The 26,276-nt window shown below is 40.6% G+C and overlaps 2 protein-coding genes across 2 annotated transcripts in view; one reads left to right on the top strand and one right to left on the bottom strand.

Moving 5' to 3' along the window:
- Positions 1 to 719: 719 nt before the first annotated feature.
- Positions 720 to 5,293, top strand: acad8 (acyl-CoA dehydrogenase family, member 8). Its single transcript, XM_041045557.1, has 11 exons — positions 720 to 852; positions 1,406 to 1,506; positions 1,940 to 2,109; positions 2,487 to 2,596; positions 2,732 to 2,808; positions 2,940 to 3,077; positions 3,258 to 3,393; positions 3,950 to 4,047; positions 4,148 to 4,300; positions 4,399 to 4,501; positions 4,649 to 5,293. Exons 1-11 carry the CDS (start codon positions 735 to 737, stop codon positions 4,702 to 4,704), a joined length of 1,260 nt encoding a protein of 419 aa, XP_040901491.1. The 5' UTR covers positions 720 to 734; the 3' UTR covers positions 4,705 to 5,293.
- Positions 5,294 to 5,499: 206 nt separating this feature from the next.
- The window catches only part of esamb (endothelial cell adhesion molecule b), a 36,459-nt gene continuing 15,682 nt past the window's right edge, over positions 5,500 to 26,276 (bottom strand). The window contains exons 2-7 of the mRNA XM_041046787.1: positions 14,073 to 14,218; positions 12,882 to 13,083; positions 12,277 to 12,432; positions 7,720 to 7,842; positions 7,471 to 7,600; positions 5,500 to 6,898 (exon numbers count right to left, since the gene is read on the bottom strand). Of these exons, the coding sequence (XP_040902721.1) occupies positions 6,427 to 6,898; positions 7,471 to 7,600; positions 7,720 to 7,842; positions 12,277 to 12,432; positions 12,882 to 13,083; positions 14,073 to 14,218 (1,229 nt within the window). The 3' untranslated portion in view covers positions 5,500 to 6,426. The remainder of the gene's footprint in view (positions 6,899 to 7,470; positions 7,601 to 7,719; positions 7,843 to 12,276; positions 12,433 to 12,881; positions 13,084 to 14,072; positions 14,219 to 26,276) is intronic.

Raw genomic sequence — 26,276 nt, 5'->3', positions numbered from 1 at the left:
AAAATACAAAGAGGAGGACTCTTTGTTTTATTGTTGAAAAAAATATTTAAAAAATCACTTCCCCCATCCAGACCACAGCCCCGCTCTTAGCGTGTGGTTAACCCGGTAACCCAGATTAGAGCTTTTGTAAGAGCAACAAGCCCAGACCTGCAAAAGTACAGACCTATTCACGGTTCACCTTAGACCATGACCTTCTTGGTCATGAGATATAATAATACAATTTTGATATTATTCTGATATAGATAAGAACATGCAGGTTTATTGAGAAATCAGCATAATATATCTGGTGGTGCAGATACTGTGATCAACTGAGGTACTTTTGCTGAGAATTGTTTAGATTATTAAAAGTGTTTTTTGTAAACAGATTTTAGTAAACTGCCACTTATATAGCAGGCTTATGATTATCACTTAGAAGTCTCGTTTTTTTTTCATCTAGACCACACTAGACCAAGTTTAGATGAAAAACCACTAGACCTTGACTCTTTTCAAATCCAGACTCCAACAAAAGTGTACTTAAAGTGTCTTTCAAAGGGCTTTAACTGGGATGTCTAACATCTATTCACGACAACATATGATGCAAAAAAAAGAGAAACACACGCTTACTATTGTCACTGACATTAAGTTTCCCCCAAATTTTACCATTACCCACAGCGTTATCCCTCCCTGGTGGTAAAACTACATTTCCCAGCAGCAGCAGCGGCTCAGTGACATAACTCAACACTGTGGAGGTAAACATGGCGGCGGTCGGACCTCTAGCAAGAGTCGCCCGACTGGGCTCCAGCATCTGTAGGAACCAGCGTTTATTATTGAACAGAAGCGCGCAGAGACGAGGAATAGCTTCGTGTATCGACCGTAAGTCCCTGAAAATGTGAACTTGTTTGTTACCTGACAGCTGTTTGTTGTTATGAAAGAAAACCTGACGGCATCTGACGTGAACACAACGAACAGCCGTAACTTAACTTTTACAGCTCTCCAGCACCCTAATCAATATTTTGAGCTTCAGAAGAACAGCAATTAGTAAGCGCATACATTCAGTTTGAAATAGTTTGATATTAAATTTACCTAGCTGTCATTGGTTAGTTTTGGTCCTCCTGGTCCTCCAGTCATGAGGCAGAGGGAGCTACACACCCCTCCTTAACACCGCCCCTCTACTCAGGCAGGTTGTATGATGAATGAAGGACTCTCACAAAACCTGTATTTCATCATTTTTTTCCCTTCCGAGTCTGGCTTTCCTTGCTGTTTCCTTTTTCTTAATCCAGTCAAGTCAATTTAGACACGTCAATATCACAAATGTGCTTCAAGGGGTTTTAACTAGTCAAACTAGTCCACATCGGCATCCAAAGATACTCAAAAGCAGTCTGTAAGACCTCTTATGTCCTTTGTGGTCTCTGCTCTTTGTTGACAGCTGCTCATGGACTCACAGATGAACAGAAGGAGTTCCAGAAGGTGGCCTTTGACTTTGCAGCCAATGAAATGGCTCCACACATGGCAGAGTGGGACCAAAAGGTATTTTGCAGCAAGGTGTACATTTTTACTAAGAAAGTGTGAAGGCAGCAGACTTAAGCCTTCACAGGCTGTACTTTTTGTTAATTAACTACTTGTTGAGAAAGACTGTTCTTTGGCTAGATTACGCTTCTATAGATGCAATAATCCTTTGTAGCATAGCATGAATAAGCAGCTGCAGAGGAAGGAAATTCAATGCCCCAAAGGAGATGACTAAAATCACCCATCCTAAAACTGAACTATTATTACTATCATTTAGAAATTATTGGTATGGTAGGAGGCTTTCATATCTTTGCCAGTATCTCATAGCAGTTTTCATATTTTGTCAACATCATCATTTGTCATCATATATCGAACATCTACATCTCCCTCCTAAATCCAGTATCAGTTGTGCTATAATAATTGTTAATTGTTAATTTTTCCTTTTCCTTTCCAGGAAATCTTTCCAGTGGAGACAATGCGGAAAGCAGCTCAGCTGGGGTTTGGGGGGATCTACGTTCAGCCAGATGTTGGAGGATCAGGTCTTTCTCGGTTGGACACATCAGTCATCTTCGAGGCCTTATCCACAGGATGTACCAGCACCACGGCCTACATCAGCATCCACAAGTACGAAACCCCCATACGGCGACAGATAACGACTTGTACCTGCCATTAAAATTTGATGAAAAGATTGTTTTGTTGTTTAGAAGTTGACAAGATGGCATTCTTAGATAACTTAGATAACTTGACTTGAGGCTGGTTGTGTTGTTAAGATCTCTTCATGAAATTGCCCAGATAGCAAAGCTTGCCAGTTTTTTTGTTGGTTGTAAGAATACATATCGTTACATCTTGAAAAAGTCCAAACAACATAAACAGCATTGTGTCTGGCAGTTTATTTGTACTGAACAAGGATTTTCCTCAAGTAATCAAGTTGGGAAATTAGTTATGACATAATATATTTCCTTTGCCTGACAGTTTGCGGGGTTGTTCTCCTTTCTTTGCAGCATGTGTGCCTGGATGATCGACACTTTTGGCAATAATGAGCAAAGGGAGAAGTTCTGTCCTGATCTCTGTTCGATGGAAAAGTTTGCTTCTTACTGTCTCACTGAACCAGGTCAGTTAATACACACTTCAATGAAATATGTGCTCCCAAAACATATCACCAGCAATCATATTTTGCCAGCGTACTAGTTTTTGAAGGTGGTCGTCTTAATGTATTCTTAAATAAAGGACTGACTTTTGACTTTAGGCAGTGGCAGTGATGCTGCTTCACTTCTGACCTCTGCACAGCGGAAAGGTGATCACTACATCTTGAATGGCTCTAAGGTACTTTTTTTTTTTTTTTTTTAAACATGCATATGCACACTTGTGGCTTGATGCCTAGCTGACCATAAGTTTTTGCTTCAGAAGGAAAAGTGTGAGCTAGAAACACGTTTCTTCTCTTGATGACTTTCCAGGCCTTCATCAGTGGAGGAGGAGACACAGACGTCTATGTTGTGATGTGCAGAACAGGAGGTAAAGGCCCTAAAGGCATTTCGTGTTTGGTGGTGGAGAAGGGAACCCCAGGCCTCAGTTTTGGCAAAAAAGAAAAGAAGGTAGAGTTCACTGGTGTTGAGATAGCAACACTTTAAAGACAGTGTGTATTTTTGACTTATATGTACACACTTTGACATAATTACATCTAATTATTTTGCTCTCTCGAAGTGTTTTCAGGTAACCACTAGATGGCAGAATTAAGTCACAGTCTCTCAGCTGTTATCCAATCTGTTCTTCAGGTGGGCTGGAACTCTCAGCCGACCAGGGCGGTGATATTTGAAGATTGTGCGGTTCCAGTGACCAACCGGCTTGGTGAGGAAGGACAGGGCTTCAGCATCGCCATGAAAGGACTGAATGGAGGCAGGATTAATATTGGTGAGGAGGAAAACACTATCCAAGTAGTCAACCCTCTATTGCATAGAAATGTATGATACCCAAATATGTCAATTATCCCTGTAGCTAGAGAGCTAGTGGAAATGATTACATACAGTTATAGATTTTATAAACATTTAAATAATTAAACTGAATTGTTTTGTACACAGGTATTATGTCAAAGTTGTGAATGAGCCTGTTGACAACAGGTTTACCCATAAAATGTGCACATGCTCTGAAGAATGGAGGCGTTAAGTTGTTAAGACATCAAGCTGACATTAAAGCAGGACTATGACTATGTAAGAGGAGCTACAACATTCTTTCCTTTCAGTTCAAATTAAATTCATAAGAAGTAAAACACACTCTTCCATATACTCAGATTTACTTAGTCTTGTATCACAAACACTACTGTGTTTAGAAAAAGTTACAGACTCCACTTTTGAACAAAAAAAAAAAAAAAAAACTTACCCTGGTGACTGGCTCTATTATCTGCTTTACACATTGTTAACCATATGCAGCATCTCAGTCCGCGGTTTTCCGATAAATACTCTGCCGACAGCTTCCTGTTCTCTCGGGGCGGCACATGCCTGTGTACAGCTGGCGAGGGATCACCTGTTGGTTCGCAAACAGTTTGGAGAGACACTTTCAAACAACCAAGTAAGTAGTTCACATTTTTACACTCATTTCAGACACAGATACAGAGAATCAAACCTTGAAGTAAAATTAATCTTTCCCTCCGTTGGTGTTGTGTGTGTAGTTCCTTCAGTTCAAACTGGCAGAAATGGCCACCAAGTTGGTTGCGTCTCGCCTACTTGTCCGTGAAGCTGCTACAGCACTGCAGGAGAACCGGCCCGATGCCGTCTCTCTCTGCTCCATGGCCAAACTCTTTGCAACAGATGAGTGTTTTAATGTGAGTAGAGCTGAGTGGTAGTAGTAGTATTAATTGACACTGAAGTTTTTTTTGGTTCGCCTTTTTCTAAATGACATGTATCCATGCTCCGTGAACAGATCTGCAACCAGGCTCTTCAGATGCACGGTGGGTACGGTTACCTCAAAGACTACGCAGTGCAGCAGTTTGTCCGTGACATCAGAGTACATCAGATCCTAGAGGGTGAGCTTTTTTTTTTTTTAACAATAAACATCTGTTCTGACTTGGACTTTCAGAATTTGAAATTAAATTAAAAAGCTGTCAGACTGTGACTTTGTAATGTCTGTGGTTTGTCTGACTCTCCTTTTGTTTTTCTGTTTTCTCACAAAGGAACAAACGAGGTGATGAGGATGATCATTTCCCGAAATCTACTGACAGAGTCGTGATAAAACTCCTTCCCTGAATCATTAAGTGACTTCGGTAGTGACCATATTATTATGGTCTTCATCTTTGGTTTGTTACTGTGTGACTGGTTTCCTAATTTGTCCTGTGCATTGTAGTTTTTTTTTTGAGAGGTGGCAAAAGTCATTGGTGAATTTGGGGTAAACCAATCAGTAAAACATGGGTTGTTCCCTGTTAAGCTGCTAGTGTGAATGTAGAAGTTTAGGGTTGTTATTCTATAAAAAGCTGCTCTGCACAGCATTCTCACTCAATTTGGGGAAAATTTCAGTTGTTGAAAACAAGTTAACATCAACTGAAGTGCTAATAAAACTGTATGGTTGTTTTACATCAGACATGCACTGAATATCACATGCAGTCTCAGTGTCTCTCTCCCCAAAGTGGCTCTTAAGATCTTATTTATGTTAATGGTTACTCCACTGTTACTGTATTTTACCCCACTGTGTGTTCTATGTACAATGGCTGCAGAAAAACAAACACACAGTACTACCACATGTAGTTTTGTATGGGTTGTGCATTAAAATTTCACTTTGCAATTTGCAGATCACACTCCAAATAAAATGATCTCAACTGTCACAGAAGCAATCAGCCTTTTCACTGGCATCCTGAATCACACCAAACTGGGAATTATCGTTTGAATCTGCTGTTATTGTACGTGGTTGTAGTTCAGTTAAATGCTAAAATCAAACACTCCAGAACACTTTATTGAAAAAAATGTCAACACTCAGAACTGTACTGAAAGTGCTACATGTAGCCTGTCAACATCAATTAATCACTGTCACATTATTTCCAGAGTTCGGTATAATTACAAGAAAACAAACGAGCATCAGTAGGAAGACTGGGCGAATACTCTCAACCGCTTGTCTCAACTAATGGCCTTGCATGTTTACAGTAATTATATCAAGTGTTACCAAGCACCTTTGAACAACTTAACTTCAACACTGTTAAACTCACTATTTTGGTTACATTCCATCTACCAGAACAGGCAATAAACTCATACAGTATGTTCTCTCAGTAGACACAAGTGTCATGAAACCATAAACCATTGTTACAGTAGGTTAAATAAACAACCCTTAAGTGAACACAAGTAAATGTGGGTGAAAGAAATCAAGATATTCTAAAGAGAGCAACTTGTAATACCTGAATTGTGACTTTGCTGGGTTTTCTTCTTTTTTTTTTTTTGCTTTGAAGTAGTGCAGTTAGCCTGAGAGAAGTGACTGAACGGGATCCTTACATAGGCAGGTACAGTGAGATAGAAATTAAATTATAAAAATTTGCTTATGTTTAATTTATACATTATACAAATGTAGCCAAAACTTTATACTGTATTTGGCAAGAACTGCAAAACTAAGCACACTCAGAGAGCTTTCTCTGAATTTACAAACCTCTCTTGAAGGAACTGGCATTTTAATGCTACTGGATTCCATTTTGAAGATCACTTTCTAAAGGTGTAAATAAAAATATATTTGTCTTTAGTGAGCCAGAATGCAGCATACGAAAAGAAACTGAAATGAGCAACACTGCACTCACTCGTATTAACAAACAGAAAAGAGAGTTTGTGCAAATGAAGCACAAACCGCCTGCGAGATGCTTTGTTCTCGCAGAACCTTTCAGGTCTTCATGGAGAAAGTGCTTTACATTCCAAGGCATTCTTTCTCTCCCTCCATAACTGCTGTCTTTATACTTTCCATCAGAGATGCCTCTGCAGGCTACACCAGCGAGCCGGCTTGGCTTTGAGCAGGCACCATGACAGCAACAGCTCCCATGCGCGTCAGAGTGGAGGAGCTGATCTGAGGGGACGCAGTGACTGGAGGTGGCACCTGAGGCTGAGCCCCCTCAGTCCTGTTGGGGATGGCGACAACAGGGCTCCTGAGAACCTGCAAAGGGGCCCCGTTTGTACAGGGAGGCCGTCTGTGTTTACGTGAAGGAGTGCCCCCGATGTTGTAACCGGGAAGTCCCTGTAAGGTGTTGGCTTCTCCAGGTCGCAGCTGGTAGGCGTTGATCACTGAGCCTGTGTCTGAAACTGAGGTTGGGGAGTACAGGTAGTGGAAGTTAGGCTGATGTGGGTCTCGTGGTCGAGGACTGGTGGCTATGGACGACAGCGTGCCATTCTTGGACACAATGTCAGAGCCGGTGTTACTCTTTGCCCATGACACTCGCTTCGGTGCCTGAGCATCCTCCCTGCGGCAGAGAGAAAAGAGGAAGGCAGAGAAAGCAAAATTTTTTTATTTTATTAAACTGTTCTTTGTTCTTTCTCTTCTTGTTTCCATAAAATAAAAACACATTTTGACCTTGAACTGGGAAATTTCATTCAGCTTCAGTGTTTTCATGGTATCATGGTGTTGCAGTTTGCAGTGTTTGGTTTGTCAGTTGTCACTAACAAAGAGAGCAGCTGACCTTTGAATATTAGATGTACTGTTATCTTCTCACCCCAGGACAAATCTAGGTGGATAAACTCGTGTGTAGCTGTAAGGTTTAAAAACTGTATGATTTCTCTGTCTCGCATCTCACTCTGTCACTCTGACGCTCTCTGACACTGAAATCCACATGCACGTGTTATGCACACACGCACTTAATTGCAATAAATGTTCTGGAAACGAAGCAGTGTTGTGTCTTAGTGTCTGAAGCACCTTCTCACCTGACCTGAATTTCCACAGCAGTAGAATTTATGACGGAGCTATTGTATTGAATTGCATTAAGTTGTAAAGGTATATCTAATGAAGTGGCCACTGAAGGTATAGAGAAACTCTCACTTGATCTCATTGGCTATCTCCTCCTCAGTGTCCCGTCTCCTTCTCAGTATGAATATGAGGAAGAGCACCATGGCCATCAGTCCCACTACTGACCCCAGGGTAGCCGCTGCAATCATACCCGCATTGGAGGCTGGGAAAGGGATCATAGTCAGTATTTACACTCAGTAAGGGTCACAGCTGTGCCATTTAAAAATACACTGCTGAACACACTTGTGTGGAGTCAAAATAGAGCTTTCACTGTGTACGTACAGGTGATAACCTCCAGGTTAATGGAGCAGCTGTCGGAGCCGGCAGTGTTGCTGGCTCGGCAGACGTACTTCCCTGACATGCTTTTAGTCAGGTTGCTCAGCCTGAGGGTGCCGTGTCTCTCGTCTGCAGAACAACCACACAGTTACACACACAGTTACACACACTTCACAATCACATATTTATGTTATCTGGGAAAGTGGGCTAAGCAGAACTAGCCAAGGAAACTATACGAGGTTAAGATTATTATTAAACCACAAAATTACCTGTTGGGGAACTACTGTCACAATTTCACGGTACGTAAGATAATACTGCAATAAACTGGATGGAAATTTAGACTTTCCAGCATTTTCCAATTCCTGATCATTTAGTTTGTAATTTCAGACGTATGATTTCCTCTTTATTTACACAGATATCATGAAGCACTGTCATATCATGATATCATTACTGTGTGCAGCATATCATAACAGTACTGATTCATTAGTCACTGATTCTCATCCTTAATCCAGGCTTTGATCCAATATTGGCCCATTCCCAGTGCCTACTGTATATGGTTTGGCACTGGTGCAGTTCCACAGCAGACACTCTGCAGATGATTCTGCAGTCTCTCCACATAATGATGCTGGTCAGCAATGTTTGTTTTAATATTTTCATGACCCAGCAGTGACTGTGTGCGCATATGTCTCGGTGCTTTCACAACTGGATGTTTCCATTCAACACAATCTGTTCTTGGCACATCTGGCTTTAAAATGCTATGTTGCTGCAAACATAGTCCGTAGAAAAATAAACAAGCTTTATGTGGGACTTATCACAACAAATCCTCTCAAATCCAATCTGAGACGTCACATCGCAGCATGTCTTCATCTGATGTGTTCTTGCTTTCGTGGGGACGTAAGGAAATCAGAGCGGAGGTGCGTCCGTTTTGTGGAATCACCCTCGTAGGGTGTTGTTCGGAAGGGGGGGATGTCGGATTCTCACCCATGCGCGGCTGTGGCACTGTGCACTGAGTCGTTCCCCAAAGAGAGAAAAGTAATGCAACCCAGGGACTCATCCAAATCGTCCCTGATGAAAAGCCAAGGTTCACATTATGCCAGCAAGCGACATATTAATGCAAGAGACCAGAAAATCCTTGACAATCATTGGATCCAAACAGCTGCCTTCATCCCAAAGTTTAGGTGAGCGAAGGGTGAACTGAGCTTTGGGTTTTGTCTGCACCATCTGCCACTGCACCACCAGGAGCGGGGTTAATTTAGGTAGGTGCACACAAACCACAGTCAACAATACAAGTACAGCAAAACTGTTTAAGTGTTTAAAATAAAACAAGTGTAACTGAGTGAAAAAGTCAGGAATTATCTGTTGTTAACCTGCTGCTGACATGTATTCCCAGCTGGGTTTCAGTCACTGTGAGTACACGTGATCACATAATACGTAATTATTAACAAATCAGAACTGGAATATGTTATTGTTAAGCTTCTGAACAGACATTAAAATCATGCCTCAGATACCAAAACAAACACAGGTGCCAGGCAAACTATTGCAGATGAGTCCGATATGCACCTGTCCCTCTCTGATTATTTAATCCCTGGGCTTGAAAACCAGCTGCGAAGAACCAAACCCAATTATGACAGATTAGCAGAACATCAGCTGACTTTGAGCTTGGAGCAAGTTCAAGCCTGCAAAGCAAACGGATCCCAGCAGCGGCAGAGCTCGAGGCGATCTGACGTCACACTTTGTGCTGCTTCATATCAACACGAGAGCATTACTCATATTATGCTGCCATCACTGCAAGGTCAATGAGCGGCATTTGTTAAAGCTCTGACACCTGTCACGTGATTAATGGAAATCAGCAGGTTTCCTATATGAAGCTCAAGCTACGGTTTGCTACCTCACATGACAGTTTTAAAAATTAATGTAAAAAACCACACACATTCACGTGTCGAGAACACACCTTTATGAAGAGAAAGGGATAAAAAAAAGTAATGTACCAATTACTGTAATTTACTCATTAACATTTATATTCATCTTGAAGGATTAACAGATGAGGATTAAAAAAAAATTCCCATCTATGAATGCAGATTTTCTGCTAAATTTAATGAACAACTGAAACAGGACGGTTCAGGAAACACTCCTCTATTTATTCACTGTTCTATTTGTGTATTCATTCACGGCCTCCATTTACATGCTGCTGATTATAAACTAATGAGTGCACCACAAACGATGCCTTCAAACAACAGACCAAACCATAAAGATATTCTAATCCTAATTAAAACCACATCTTGTTGCTTTTACAGGTTTTAAAAGCCTGTGAGTCTAAATATAGCACAAAACGAAAAGATGAATGAACGCAATGGGATGACAGCTAAATCTAACACAACATACTTTCTATAAAGATTTAAAGGACAAATTCAACCCTTTATCACAAAATATTCACCTATGCAAATCAGAAAATCCATCTTATAGATTCGTTCAGGAAAATACTAGAAAGTAAAACAGCTGTTCATTATTCCATATCATCATAACATGCTTTTTTTTGATGATTTAATCTGTGAATGTGCGAGGAGAATGTGAATCTTTGTAGCTGAATGGGATTATCACCTGGCTTGACACCTATGCTAACCCCCCCACTCCCCCTTTTTTTTCTTTAACAGTAGATTGTAATCATTTCTGAACCATAATCCTATAAGCATGGTTATAAATTGGGTTGATATTTTTTTCCTTTAAAGCTTCTCTACAGCTCATGGCTATGATTCGAGTAGCGACATGACTCCAGAAACCGTGACTCATGTGAAGGTCACGGTTTCTGGTGAGGGTGGGATGGAGCTGGGGATATAAGTGGAAAATGTATGAGTGAAAATCCTTACCCATGAACCCAAACACAAGCATGGGCTGGGGGCAGGTTCTCCATTCTGTTTTTTTTTTTGGTAGATGGCAGAGAAAGAGTGAGCATGAATAAGAGGCAGCGAAGGAGTGATATAGACCGATGGGGATGGGGTGGGAAGAGGAAGATGCGCTGAACTCTCAGTCCCAAATCCAACTTATGCCTCTTAGAGGGGTTGGCCAAGTAATGAAATGGGGCTTGTTAGATTAGGCATCAAGGTCAACAGGAAATGAGGAGTGCCAAGAGAGGATCAGCAGAAAGAGAAAACAGAAAGAGAGAGATTGCTGAAAGAGATAAGCAGTGATGGCAGAGTAAAGTTCAAGTGTCAGAGAGAGAGAGAGCAGATAAAAAGATGAGAACAGGGTTTGAACTCGAGTGTCGATGGCATGTAAGAGGGTGCAGATACACATGTGATGTAGACATGATTGTGCCTACTGCACTACAAAACCCTGGGTCAGTGCACAATCAGAGGGAGTAGTTTTCATTTTATGAGTCTCAGGACTTGTATGCTATAAAGAGATGAGGGCCAGAGATCAAAGCAGTTAAGTCAATACTCAATCAATCAGCCTAAGTCCTGTTGTTCAGAAACAGATGGTGTTTTCTCTGCAGCATCATTTGGAAACAAACATCTACAAAATCATGCAACAATAGAAGCATATGCACAGCTTACAGAAATGCATTTTCTTCTCTGCTGCATGGGCAGTTCTGTGAGAGGAGTATGCTGTGTGTCTCAATCTGTAAAGAGGATTTCACGCTAAATGTTATGGCATGATCGAGGATCTTCCTCTGAGGTACATTTGGAATATCTATCAGCAAAGTAAAGCCCATAGGCTGGATCTGGGACTTGAACTCAGCTTCATCTGCATAAAAGATCAGCAGCAAGGTCCATGACCTTTAGACCTGCATGTAAACAGGCTTTAATGATCACTTGTCTACTACAGTTGCTTCTGTTTGATACATATCTGAATAGAAATGCTAAATAAATTTGCTCTGTTAATGCACTAATCCTTCTTCAAACCATGTTTCTATAATTTAAGATGGATTCATGTGGAATTCTAGCAAATTTTAGTGAAAATATGAAACAATTTTTTTTTTTTAAATCTGAAAAGCATGCAGACTTTTTTTCAGTCGTTCTGCGGTCTTCCTCTCAGGCTGCATATAACCCCTTCACCAATGAGATAAGAGAACCTGTACGTAACCTTAGAGGCAAAACCCAGGGCAAAAAAATATGGAAAGCATCTGCTACACCTCTGCTTACTGCATCTTAAGGTTACTTGCTGTGAGCATGTGGTAATAAGGTGCCATAGATAAGCCCATCAACATTTTATCAACTGCTCTCTTCTCTCATCTGGATTTTGACACCAGGACAGTCAGAATACGATATTCTGAGAGATTTTTAGTAAGAAAATCAAACATGAAACTGTAAAAGTTGGGGGGAGGATTTAATTTTCTAGTGAAAATCAAATCCTTGTTTTTTGTGTACAGTATGATACCTGTTTCTGGGAAATGAATGTGAATCATGTCTCCTCTCATCAGTAAAAAAAAAAGCAGCATCCTTATTACTCTGGATAATCCACAGAACAAGGTACAGCAAGTGAGAAAATATGTTTTTTTGTAATATGGGTCAACTCGCAATCTGAGTACAAGAGTTCATCCTTGCGATGTGCTCCGAAAATACTCACTCTGCATTGGTGAGAAGAAGACCTCGGACATGGGTGCAGCCTTGGTCCATTTGTACTGAGGGACGGGTTTTCCATAACTGGACTTACAGCTCAGAGTAACGTTGCCCTTCACCACTGGATTTCCTGTCATGGTGCATACCGGGGGAGAGGGAGGGACTGGGGCAAGAGACAGACAGACAGGCTGAGTGTTATTAAACACATGTAAGATAAGGATACAGGATCAATGACCCCTTATTGAACTTGTACATTAGCTTTAATCCAATGCCAGCGACATGGAGAATTCTGGGGACAGTAGCCATTCTGTAAAGAAGAAAATGTTTTGCCCCCCCTCTCCTCCTCCTCCGTGCTCCATCTGCTGCTGGAGGATGACATAATGACCTTGGAGCCCAGCGAATCCCTAAACAGCAGATGAGTTTTATTTGTACAGTGCTTACTCACATAAATATATGATTTTTTAACAGACTGGTCCAATCCAAAATCCTTCAAAGCATATTCAGCATTTATTCTGCCTGGATTTCCAAATCCGAGAAAACGTGCGGGGTTCGTTGCAAACTATTCGGATTAAGTCTGGCCTTTGAAATTCCTCTGATGCTGTGACCTTTTACCTTTGACATTAAGGCGCATTTCTCCAGAAATGCCAGTAGCTCTAGGGATGATGACATTGCAGACGTAGTGTCCAGAGTCAGACTCCTGGGTGTTGTTGATGTAGATGGAGACGTTGGCTGAGGGCATGGCCACACTGAAGCCCACTCTTTTGGTGAACTCGTTCTGGCCGTGCCCGACCTCACCTGAGCTAAAGTTTATCACCTGCACAGAGAAAACACATTCAAATAAAACACTTTTTAAATTTTATTTGCTGCAGACGTAGTAAGATATACAGATTAACAATATAACAGAAATCAGCCTCCTGCATAAAGATAATCCTGACATGTACAGATGGTGGAGGTTGAATTTTAGGCTGATTTTCTGTTTGAGATAAGCTCACATGCATCAGACACTGAAACTGTTTAGATTATGTTAATCATGCAAAGCCCCTACACACTCACTCTGACCCACACACACACACATACTGGATGTACAGATATGTAGCACTTCATGCTACATATAGGAAATGCATTCTAAAGTAGAGATGAAATGTCATTAGTGGCATCCTTTCATTAATAACACTCGTCATCTTTCCTTCCGCTATGTATTAGACATCAGCAGTGCTGCTGGCAAAAATCCTAATCTCTACAGATCATCTTTTTTCACCTTGCACATCACAAGATGGGTTCTCAGGATAAACAGTGTCATGCAATACACTGTTACATACTATATAAAAATTTATTTAAAAAAAAAATTTGTATCTGCAAATAATTATTGTCATATCAACGATTTGACTGTTAATTTTCTAAATAAATCCATCTATGAAATGGCAGAAGATGTTTCCTGAGGCCCATGTTGTACCTTCACATGTCCACTGAAAGTAAATTGTTTAATCTCAAAGATATTGATAAATAAATTAGAATGATATAAAACAAGGAAAGCAGCAAATCCTCACAGTGGAAACAATTTTGCTAAAAAAAACAACTTAAAATCTTAATTAATTATCAAAATAGCTGCCTATTCATTGTTTCAGCTCTAATATTTTGGTTTGTAGATGTAAGGCTTCCACTACAGTAGCACGAGGATCAGCAAACACACTGTACTTTATTTTAATCCCTTTAAAGAAGCTCTCCTTTCTCTACTCCAGCCGAGGTTAGAGCCGGGCGAACTATGCAGCAGATCACTGCAGATTTATCTCTTGACCTTCTCACCTGCTTGGACTCATTTCCCATGAAGTGCCAAATGACAGAGTTTTTGGAAATGTCTGAGTTGGGGCTGTACCAGGCGTGTAACACCACCATCTGGCCTTTCACCACCTCCATCTCTCTTCTGGGGATCTCCACCTTCTGGGAGTCACCTGGAACAACAACACAGACCAGTATGGAAATGATTAATCACATCTGTTCTGTAGCAGAGACACAGCAGTATTCATTGTTATCATGATTTGGAGTGAGCCAGTTAACTTTTAGTGTGTTTCTCCCATATCCATTTTATCCATAAAAATGGTTGTTTGTGTTATTTTTTGTTTTTGAGTTTGCATGCTTGATTGAATCAGTGTGCTTTGTAGGGCTGCATCAATTTATTTTTATTATGGATTAAGCAGCCAATTATTTTATTGATTGAAATACTTTGAAACAAAAAAACTGGTTACAGTTTCCTAAAACTCTTTTTTTGTCCGAGCAACATTTCAAAACCCAAAGATAATCAGCTGCAATGGTGCAGGTAATTAAGGGAAATTTTTTCTTTGGTGTTTTTCTTCAGCTCTAGTTTTCTATTTTGTTTTTAACATCTTATGTGTTTTATCTTCATGTTCTGTATGACAGGATCAATATGTAACATTGCTTAAGTAAGCTGACTCTGTTGGCTGCGTTCGTCTGAGGCACAATATGAAAAGAGCTGCGCAGAGTGAAGTGGTATGACAAGTGAAAAACAGGGACATGAGGGGATTTTGTGAACTGGGGGGAAAAAAAAAACTCAGGAAAACATTTCCAATGGAGTCTGTCATCAGGCTGAGTTTTATAAAAGTAATATCAGCTCATCTGATCTGTTAACTCCTTGACTCCTTGTTGACGCGTGTGCTGTCGCTCTGGCTCAAACATACAAATGTGTCACTTCATATGAGAGCAGCAGAAAACTGAATGATTACAAGCAGAGACTGTGCTTTACTCACTATAAAGCTGAATGACACTGAAAAAATATCTCTGCTGCTGTTGAATTAAATAAACGTTCACATTTGAAAGTGCAAAGCCGACATTTGAGCTACGAACCATGTTTTGCATTTTAAATGGTTCATTTATCTGTAGAAGTTGGAGAGTTTTCTTAACGAATAAAGGAGCATGTAATCCTTCTGTTTATATGAAAAAATATAAATCACCAAAGTGGGAAATACAAGGTTTTCACTGGATGTACAGATCTCACTAATTTGCAGCGATATTTAATTATTTTTTGTGATGACCTCCTTTACCATCAAACTTTACTGGTCTGTATGTAAACTAAGATTATTTACCATGCAAAAGAGAGCGAAGCCCAACATATACAGCAAGCGTATCACATTTTCTACGTGCATCTAAGAAAAAAACAGCTAATCTTAAGATTTTAAAGGGTAAAGTAATACATATATCTCGTAAAAAATCTCAAAGCATTTTAGTTCAAAGCAAATAAGTTGCAAGGATTATCTGAACATGATAACATCAGTTTCAATCGCTCAGATCAAGGATTTTGTTGGTCTTCTATAACATGCAGACAGAGACATGCTCATAAATGTCAAGAAAATACAAAGCAGCTGGGGCGTCCTGGTCGCATCATCTCTCTCTCTCCTCATCTTCTGTCCTCGCTCTTCTACTGACTAATAAAAAGGCATTAAAGGCCAAAAATGTATGTAAAACAAGGAAATATAAAGCTGTGAGGGAAAGCTTACACACATTTCCACGCAGAAAACAAAGCAAAAGAAAGTTGTTACAGAGACGGAACAATGATCATGACGATGACGATGTGAAGGAAGCATGGTCAGAAGAGCCAGTGCCAAAAAAATGGGAAAGATGATGATGATGAAGATGAAAAAAAAAAAGAGGAAGATGTCCAACTCACAGGGTGCCCAGTCACCTGAACCAGACAGCTGGAGCTGGACCAACTGATCCCAGCAGTCGGAGTCTGTCTGTGTCTCCAGTTTGAAGATTGGTTATAAAAAATACTCAAACAAAATAAAGGGAAAAAAAAAAAAAGGAAAAAAAAAGGAAAAAAAAAAAGTAAGTAAGAAAAATCTTGTGGCCAAATCCTCAGACTGCAGAAAACTAAGTGTCCTTCGTATACTCAAACAGATAGACGGGGTAGAGAGTTAGACAGAGGAATACACAGAGAGACAGGGAGTGTTATGATCCATAAACAGGCAGCTGAGATCTCCACATCTGTTCATCCAGGCACGCCTTCCTTCTTTTCCAGACTGAAAGCGTGTGGAGGCAGGAGAATTAGGCGATTGGTGGTGGTGGTGGTGGTGGTAGGGATGGGCAGTGGAGTGTACAGATGAACAGGAGTGTGTGTGTGTGTGTGTATATATGTGAAAGAGGCAGAAAGCACAAGAAAAAAAAAAAGACAGAACTTGTTTTTGACTTGTAGTTTGGCTGCAGTGTCCATGTGCTTTCTTATTCCTCCTGGGACAATGTGACCCCCACCGTTGTGGCGATCCCGTCCCTTAATTTCTGAATCTCTGAATCTGGTAAGTCCTGCTGACTAATCCCTAAACAATCCCAGGCTCAATCCTCTCACCTCATGTGAGCAAAAGAACTCAGCTGGACATGGATATGATGTAACACATGGTCACTTCTCTCACCGACGCTGCTGTCACTGCCATCAACATCATCGCTGCAACAGCATTCATATTCTCTAAATTCCGATTAGCAGATCGCTTTGCTTTGAATTTAATCATTCATGTCATGCGATCTCTGCTGAGCCTGTTTGTGGATACCACATGTTGTGAGTTTGAAATGAGGACATGAAAATTTGTTGATGAAAAAGATGTACTTAGCAACATCTGGTGGCACAAAATTTAATTTAAAAAAATGCAACTTATTAAGAACAGGAACAAGCCTGTCTTGACGATAGAGTTATAATTGTCATGTTTTTACAAAATTATAGATACTGAATGATAAACCAGAGAGTTTTCTTTGAAGTGGAGTCACATTTGTCTTCCCCCAAACAAAACTGTCCTACATTCAGACCCAAAACCGACGTGATGTTAAGATTAGTTAAGACTGTCCGGATAAAACTAGAATAATGACTCCCTCCACCTCTCCAAACAAAGTCCATCAGCATTTATATTGGCCGAACGTGCAAATTCACAAGGCAAATTTGCAGGTGGACTAAAATTCTCACAAAAGCAATGTTGACATACTAGTTTTTAGTAGGCGTATGTTAAGCATCTTAGAATAGCATGTTAGCATGTTGATGTGTGTTAACTAGCAGCGGACACAAATTAGGCCTGAGGGTAGTGGTAATTTTTTGCAGGTATTTAGACATGAAGTATTGGATAAATTGAAATGCTGACATGATGATGGTGCTAAATGAAAAGTTAAGGGATCAACAGATTCATCCTGAGGGAGCCTGATGGGACGTCTACCCACAGCAATGTCAGTGACAGTGCTTTTATCATCAACACCTGAAAAGATGTCAAAACTCTGATGTATACTCTGAGACATAAACGCAAAAATGTTCCTCCATTTAATCATAAAGCATGTCTTCATATCCATCCTGTGCCATGTCAGTGGTGTTGAGCAGTAAAGCCATCTACTGGACATGCATGCACGAGATTAACATCTTTATCATCATCATCACTCCTGCAGCTGTCATCATATCGGTCTGTTTTTGATCCATAATGTACAGCAGCCCGTGGTACAGAGGTATTATCTTTTTTTTTTCTTTTAGATTTGAAACATAGTTTTTCCCTCACAAATCCCGTTTGGGCGCCAATTTCATTTTCACCAGGTATTGTCTTTGCCGTCGCGCCGTCCAATGAACCCATGTGTATGTATGTAACAATTATGCAACAACGTTAAAGGAACGGTATTGTTTGTTGTTTGGGATACGATTGTGTCTACATGGACAATGACAGCCTGGACGTTGCCGTTGGATCTTGATTAATATAGATTGTGTACCAGAGACCACACAATCAGAGAGGATCAGGTTTTTCTGTAGGTTGATGAGACTGTGCTGCTCCTTGATGTGAATGAGCGCCAGCTGTAGGGAGCATGCAGCGATGGAGGCCGACAGTAATTCTGAATGATACACAGATATTCCATGATGAAGTAGGATAATGCCCTGTAGTCTCCTCACTCCAACTATTCTTGTGCTTCTTTGAGCAGGTTTATCCGCGGAATTGTGTCATTCAATTGTTTATTAAATGAAGGAAAATCTTCACTAATCCGTGGCCGTCTCCATCTGGGATGTGTGTGTTTGTATGGCTGCAGACACAGACAGATAGAGAGAATTCAAGATGTGGGTATGAAGTCAACTTAAATCCTGCACAAGACTGGAAAAAAAAAATCTGGAAAAGCTGCCAATAAATGGGATGCAGATATGATACTATGTAGTCTCACTCAACTCTGTCCTAATTATATTTTGCCAAAGGCTATCGCTCAGCCTAGCCACGCTTTATATCTGCTAATTGGATTCTTCTCTTTAGAATAAACAATGTTTTTTTTTTGTTTTCCTGCAGGGCATCCTGGCTATGAGATACTGGCAGAGCTGCAACACCAATTAAGGCAGCAGGGATGCTGGACTCGCAAACCTGCACAGAATAATCAAAGAAAAGTCAGCCCTGTCATGCATGTATGTGCCGGGGCACAATTAAGAGCTCAAATGTGCGTCTGCTGTAGTATCTTAAGTCACCCGTAGGGGGCAGCACACTCAAATGAAAAAACAATTCATCTGATTATGAGATAAAACCACAGTGGAAATCATCGTATCACCAGAGCAGATGAATCTCTAACGATTCAACTCAACAAATGAAACAGTGTTTGTGCAAATTAAATTTTGGGCAGGTAGGTGTAAAAATAAACAGATGTCTTATTTATTATTCAAACACACGTAATTTGCATTATTAACAAGGCATCCCAACCAAAGTCTGTTGTCTGCTGTCGTGATCAAGTGAAGGATAAAAAGTCAGTCCCTCTCTGGAAGCCCTTGGGGAGCCGTGTAGGCCTTTGTGAAGATAAACTGATCCTCTTTAACCAGCACCACTCTATCTCCCCGAGTAATCTCTGCTTCCACCCATGTCTCTCTCCCATGTGAGTCCCTCTCTCGAGCTAAAGCTTTAGCTGAGGCTCTCCATTTACACCTCACCCCCCCGCCCCCCTCCCTTTTCCCCATCGATACAACCGGGGTGGGCGTGCTGCCTTAAAAATGAACTGATAATCTAAAGCACGTGAAAGCAAATACAAAGGTTAAAAGGTCTTAACGCAGCGAGTTATTTTAAACTTTTTAAAATGCTATGCTGTAAAAACGCTTCTTGTCCACAACTTTGAAGTCACAGAAAATGCTTCATATTTATAATCAAGCTACCTCATATAAAAATCATAGAAAAAAACTCTGACAGTTGACAAATTTCTGTCATCTCACAGAATATATAGTGATATGATCCAACTCTATACTACATCATTAATTGAAGAGAATGCCACAGTTTTCTGCTCAGACAAACACTGTGGATGAGAACATGCTTGTCTGAGCTGTACAACATGTTTTGCTGAGCTGGGATCTGTGTCAGAGCAGGGATAACAAAGTCTTCAAATGACCCCATAAACGTTCTAGCCATGCACGAACAGACAATACAATAATAAATTATTTAAGCATCAGATTTCTCTTCCTCATTAAAATCTTTCCTTAGTCTGGCTGGTTATGAAATCTGGATGACCTTGAGTTTTACTTTTATTAAGAAAACTCGCCGCAAACTGATTTTCCAGATTTGCTGATGTCAAACGAGGACAAACACGAACAAAGATTATGACCGAGCCAGAAAAAATAGGGATATTCTCTGAATTTTTGACAGACAGGACAGGGAGGAATGTAGGACAACAAAATAGCCTTGTTGGTGTAAAACTGCATATTGGACTGACCCTACAGGCTTCAAACAGATGGTGCTTCAATAATAAATATTTGGGGAAGGCTCCTTTAAATTGGATTACATTAGTGTAATCTCTGCAGCTATTTTAAACCATTTTGAGTGTGCTATCTCATCACAGTAGCTTTAATCCCTCTTAACTTTTGATTGTGTTTAAATTGATTCTCCTCGCACACATGGCTCCAAACTCCCACAACCTCCCTCTGGTTCTCACTGCAAACTTGCTCGTTTTTTTTTTTCTTTTGCACAGACAAACATGCACACATGCAGACTATATATATATACACACACATACACACACACACACACACACATATTATTTGTTTTTACAGTACCACCTTGAGCTCACAGCAGATGTACTAACCCACTCAGGGCAGAAAAGTGGCAGCTTAATTCAGAAGTGGAACCAGTTACTGTACCACCCAGGGGAAGGATTTTAAACCCGCTGACTTAGGAACCAACTTCAGTTTGAGTCTGCATAAGTTTTTTGATGCAAGTAAGTCATTAGCTTGTGTGTTTATTACGAGTGCTGAACATAAAGTGAGTTAAAACGCCTCACAATTCTGAGGGGCTTAAAAAAGTTCCTGGAGATGTTCACTGTTTTCTAAAATCACACTACAGCATCCCTAAAAGCCAGATCCTCATCAACAACCTGCTAGTCTACTTCGTATGGCTTCCAAGTAGCAGCCACTAATCCATGTTTTGAAAGGCTAACACATTTCACATGTTATATGAAGCCTTAAACCAATACTCACACGCCCATTTAAACACTAAAATAGACACTGCTTGCTGTAATCATTCCCCCCTGTTCTGATTTGGTACAATGAAGGATCCCTTACTGGCCAGCCTTACTGGTTTTGTTGAATATATGAGGACCAAATTTTGGCCACTTGGGGGCAGTACAACAAGCTGTAAACATGAAAATGACATATTACCACCGAATAAAGTTGATATGGCGAACACCACAGCAACACAATGTTGGCATCCACCTGGGAGTTGTATTTCTGGCCAAGTGGTAATTTAACCTCTTTCACAGCCAAAGGCTCTGCTCTGTTCAACAGCTAATTCCTAACTTTGTCAGTCTGCTGCTTGGTGCAGGACACAGACGACAGTGATCATTGAAGGCGTACCAATACAGTAAAGTTGAGGGCCGTAAAACCAAAACAATGAGATGAAAGTTGCTCTAAAGCTCCCTAAAGCTGAGGCGAACCTCAAATGTCTGTGGGTTCATCACTAAGAGCTTGTTACACTTGCTCTGCAACAGGCAAGATCACTGTGGACTCGTGTAGGAGTTAAACAAAAAGACACAACATAAAGAAACAATAAAAAACCCAGTGATTCATGATTTCCTTTCTGCAGCCACATCATTCACCGTGCCATTGTTTCTGCTGCCTACACAAAAGTGAAGATGCTTGGGTGAGATATGAAACAGAGTCACGTAGTTTTTGTGAGGGCCAATCAATTTGGGAACCTTGTAATTTCTCATCGCTGAAACTATTTATAATATTTAATTCAGGAACATTAAATCATCAGAAACACGATTACTGCCATCACAACCTCTGATAATCATCTTTTCTGAACGCTCACATCACTGACACACAAAGCCGACCTCACATTTATTCATTGCACAGTTGTGTGTATGTCTTGTGTACTGTCCCTCCTGTCTGTAAGACCTCACTACAGTTCAGTGTCCCTTTGAACCTTTTCACACGCTTGTCATTTGTCCTCTGACTCTCCTTACAGCATTTATTTACCTGCATGGTTACGCACTTACAGCCACAGGGGCACACATGCTTGTGTGTTTATGCTGAATGCCTTTCGTGTCTTCTTACAGCTCTGACATCCAACACATTTAACCACAATGCCCTCTGAGCTGAGCACGACATGAGACAGACAAGTAGGAAACAGAGAAACGGGTTTCTATAGTAAGCGAAGGAAGGAGGGAAGGAGGAAGCAGTGGGCTGCGGTTTTGATCACATGCAAATACCACACACAAGGGGCATATAGGTGTTTATGTGTGAGAACAAAGACTCCTATTGTAGACCAACTTTGGTGAATTATGCATGTTGGGGAAAAGCTTTACATTTGTTTGTGTGTGGGTATTAATGTATGAGCTGTAAAAATATTTAAAACCCAAGAAACAGTATGTACAGTGGTTGATGTCTTCCTGCGGTTGTGGTGTGTTGGTCAGTCTGACTCGGAGTAGCGGATGCCAGCGGCCTTTTCATCCCAGCTGTCCATCACCAGTCCCACAGCGCCCTTCCTAACCCCCCTCCCAATCCAGCTCTTGGGTCCTAGTGGCAGGGAATCAAAGACAAACTGAGAGCTTAAATGGGTCTGCAATGTTACACCACAACAGAGCCCATAACCACCATGCCACCCCTCACACCGTCTCGGGTCTTTGAAGAAGATATTTATAAACCATTAGTGTGGCAGCGGGGAGAGGGTTGGCTGTTTTATCTCCCAGATCTGTCATGTGTTACCATGCATGAGGCGAGCTGTGCTGACAGAGTGACAGAGTAAGGGCTGATAGGGCCGCTGCCGCACAAGTCCAGTGTCGAGCGAGGCGGCTGAGGTCCCCCGCCACTTCACTGCCTGTGGGACATGGGGACGGCTTAATGCAGTGAGACTGTAATTAAGAAGTTGAGTGATCTGATTTCAGACTTCAACTGAGCTCTCATCAGAGAGGAATTACAGGATGAGGCTTATAATCTGTGCACAGCATCAGAAACGCAAATGCCTCCCAAGTTCATTGTGAGAGACGTGCAGGGCGAGAACTCGGATGCATGCGTGAACATCTGGAGAGTGAAACTGTTCCCTTTCGAAAATGTGTCTGCTTTATGTCTGTTTTTAAAGGAACAGTTTTGCGGGGGGACACACATTTATCCTCTGAATGTTTAATGTAAGGACTGAGCCAACAGCCAATTATCTTAGCTTAGCACAAAGCCTAAGAACAGGAGGAAACAGCTAGCCATGCTCTGTCAAAATCATAGCCGGACCCATACTGGACTTTTGAGGCCAATTCCAACAACAATATTCGGAAGTTTCAAAAGTCTGATAACAATATATGATGTTTTAACTAGTGAGCTTTCGAGGTGCTGGTTGGCAGATGTTTTTTTTAGCTTTAGCTTTTGATTTTAGGCTCAGAAGGCCATGGCATTAACAGGAAAAGAGAAGTCTGGCTTTCATCAGGCACTCCAAGGTTAAATTCTGGTCTATGCGCCCACATGCAAAACCAAAGCCTTGTGAGAATCATCAGTTTCCCCAGCCAGAGCCACTCCTAAAACCCCAGGTATAGATTGTTTTTGAAATCCAATCCATAGGACTCAGTTTGTCATAACTAATCAATATGATTCAGCAGAGTTCTCTTCATTGATTGAACCTTTTATTTAGTGGAAAAACACTTGGCATCAAACCTTCAAGGGCTATTTTACTGATACCACAATTTTTAAACCATAAGCCTGCAATAATAATTGTTTGGCCACTAGAGGGCAGCGGAAACAAGCCATAAACAACACAGACATATTATCATAATATACAATATATACAGCAAAATTGTTTCAAAATCCACTCTCGTTTAGCTCTGCTCTTCCTGAGGAAAATATCTGGTTCTTTAGCTGCTAAAGGTTTGTCACTGTACATTACACACTCTCATTCCATCCACTGCCATTATAAAAATATTATTCTATTATATATTATATATAATTTTAATAATATTATTATACAAATTCAAACTGAACAGCTGCAGAAAGATTTTGGGCTTTCAGGATTTGGTGGACCTTTTAAAATGCTGTTCATATTCTGAATATAGATTGAAAAATTAAATTCAATATAGCAGGTTAAATTATACAGCAGTGACGCACATGCCCACCTCACCTTACATCTCAACCTCTATCTTTACCTTAAGCACAGAAATGAGGTGATTAATAATTCACTTCACCTCGTGCACAAGCCATTACATAGGCTAAATCAATATTTCAAAAAAATCCTAATTATAGCATGCCATTTTAACATGTATTTAGGACATGGGAGGCACAATTCACTGCACATATCTTAAAAGAGCAGGAACAGGTATAGGCAAAGAGCGTAAAAAGTAGATAGACGCTAGCTTTGTAAAACATACGACCTTTGTAAAGTTAAAAATGCTGTGATGAATTTATCTGGAGTGCTGAAATCTTCAAAGAGACAGAACATGCGGGAAGACTCGGGCTCAGATGGTCAATAGTGATGGTCAGAGCCCTGTTGGCCCTCATCTCCAATGTGCCTTATATCAAACAGCCTGTTACACGCAGATGACCCTCGCATCCACGCACCCCCATGTCCACCTACAGTCCAGCTGAGGGGCCTGACCAAAGGTGAGAGTGTCAGCTTAGAGCCTATAGAGACCACAGGAAATAACTTGGCCTGTCATGTCTCCCACCTGAGCCCTGACTGCTGCTCTGTTCTCCTATTTAGAGCAAGGGCACATTAAAGGGTCAGTACACCCAAATCCACAAAAAGAAATTTTCCAACTTCCAGCAAATGTTTAGTCTGAAAACAGCGACGGGAAACTCAGAGTAATTAAGTACTCAATATATCAATCGAAGACTTAGCATATAGGTTTTTGCAGCCCTGGAACGTTGCCAGTTTGACAATAATTTTGAGGTCATGTTGTGATTATGGTAAACAGCAGAAATATGCATTCACAGTATTATGTAATCTACCAGGAACTCTGCATTTAAACATACAGTGCAGCGCCTTTCCTCGTGACGTCTCACTGTGTTGATGCAAAAGCTGAGCCGGGATCAACTTTGCTATGAGACTTCTTCCACAAACCCAATACAACAATGGTGGAAACCTCAGCAGCAGCAGCAGCAGCATGTGATTTTGAGAAAAAAAAAAACACGTCCAGATTACTCTGAATAATCCACAGAGGTCACTGTGTCGATGATTACCATTATAGTTTTTAAAAATAGCTCCCAGTGATAACTACCAACCGTAAGGTCTGTGGATTATCCACAGTAACTTTCACAGTAAACAGATGAATTTTCAAACGTTTGTAATTTGGGTGGAACTGATCCTTTAACAGTTGCTTTACCTTTGCCCCCGTTTCACTCACCTGGTGCACACGGTGCAGGACACCTGCTTCAGGACAACAAACTGTGGCTAAAATTGCAGCTGTATTGTTACATAATGAAAGGACGTGACACAACGAGATTATTTTCCAACCACATTTGCCACAAACAAATGTGGGTATTAAAAACCAATTTATCCTCAAAGTATTTTTCCTGTTAATAACATTAAACTAGTTTAATAACATTAAACTAATGTTATTAACTTGTTTAAACTGTTAACCACCTAATTATGTTGTTATTATTATTTCTATAAAACCAGTTGTTCAGTCTGTCAGCAGCAGTTATTACTGTCCACTGCATCTCTTCTCTCTGCAGCGGTGTTCATGTGTGACATTTTACCGCTGAGTGAGGTGGCTTGTGGTCGTCTTGTTTGGCACGCTCACAAATCACAGGCATGATTAATGTGGCGCGGTGATTTGTACAGGTAATTTCGCTCTTGCTTTACTTCCCTGCTGTGCATTACTGTGCTAATGTGACACTTTATTGATCCCTGTAGGGGAATTTTCTTTTCACAGCAAGGTCTAAGTGCAGGGTCAGTAACAGGAGAGCAGTCCTGCAGCTGATAAAGATTCAGTGTCGCGTTGAAGGATGTTTGCCGTCATGGGGGCTTAAACTCGTGGCCTGTGGTTGAAGGACGGTCACCAAACTCAATATGCTGCCAAAAGCTGCCTGTTGTTACAATTTCAGTATATTTTCCCCTATAAGTAAAAGAGGAGGCACAGCTTAGTAATTTCACTGCTTTGTAACCGCACTTTAAAGGCCACACTGGTGATCACAACTGGTTTTGGTTTCACTTCAAATAAGTGCTTTACATTTGAATGTTATGACACGTTCACCTCCCTTTCCTCCCTAAAACTGCATTGTGATTTCTGTCACATGACCTTTACTTTAGCGATGAAGAAACATGCAGCACAGACAGATCAGGGTTCAAGGTCACAACCAAAGAAACAGCCTAAAACAGCCTATGAAGTTGTATAACTATATACAACTTTTTATACATTTATTTTATTGACTCCAGAGCTCAATAAGTTGATTAATTGACTACAGAAAATGACAGAAAGCTAATTTAACAATAGATTACTTTCTTCAGCAGTGTTCTCCCGGTTTTCTTTGTCTTATGTGAATTTTTAAAATTCCTTTTGGTTTTATTTCTTTTGGTGTTATACATTATCAATACCAAAGACATAAATAAC

The sequence above is a fragment of the Toxotes jaculatrix genome, chromosome 9, assembly GCF_017976425.1.
Source record: "Toxotes jaculatrix isolate fToxJac2 chromosome 9, fToxJac2.pri, whole genome shotgun sequence".
In the NCBI taxonomy this organism is placed as follows: domain Eukaryota; kingdom Metazoa; phylum Chordata; class Actinopteri; family Toxotidae; genus Toxotes; species Toxotes jaculatrix.
Note: the sequence above shows the minus strand (reverse complement) of the source record. Positions and strands in the feature narration are given on the sequence as shown.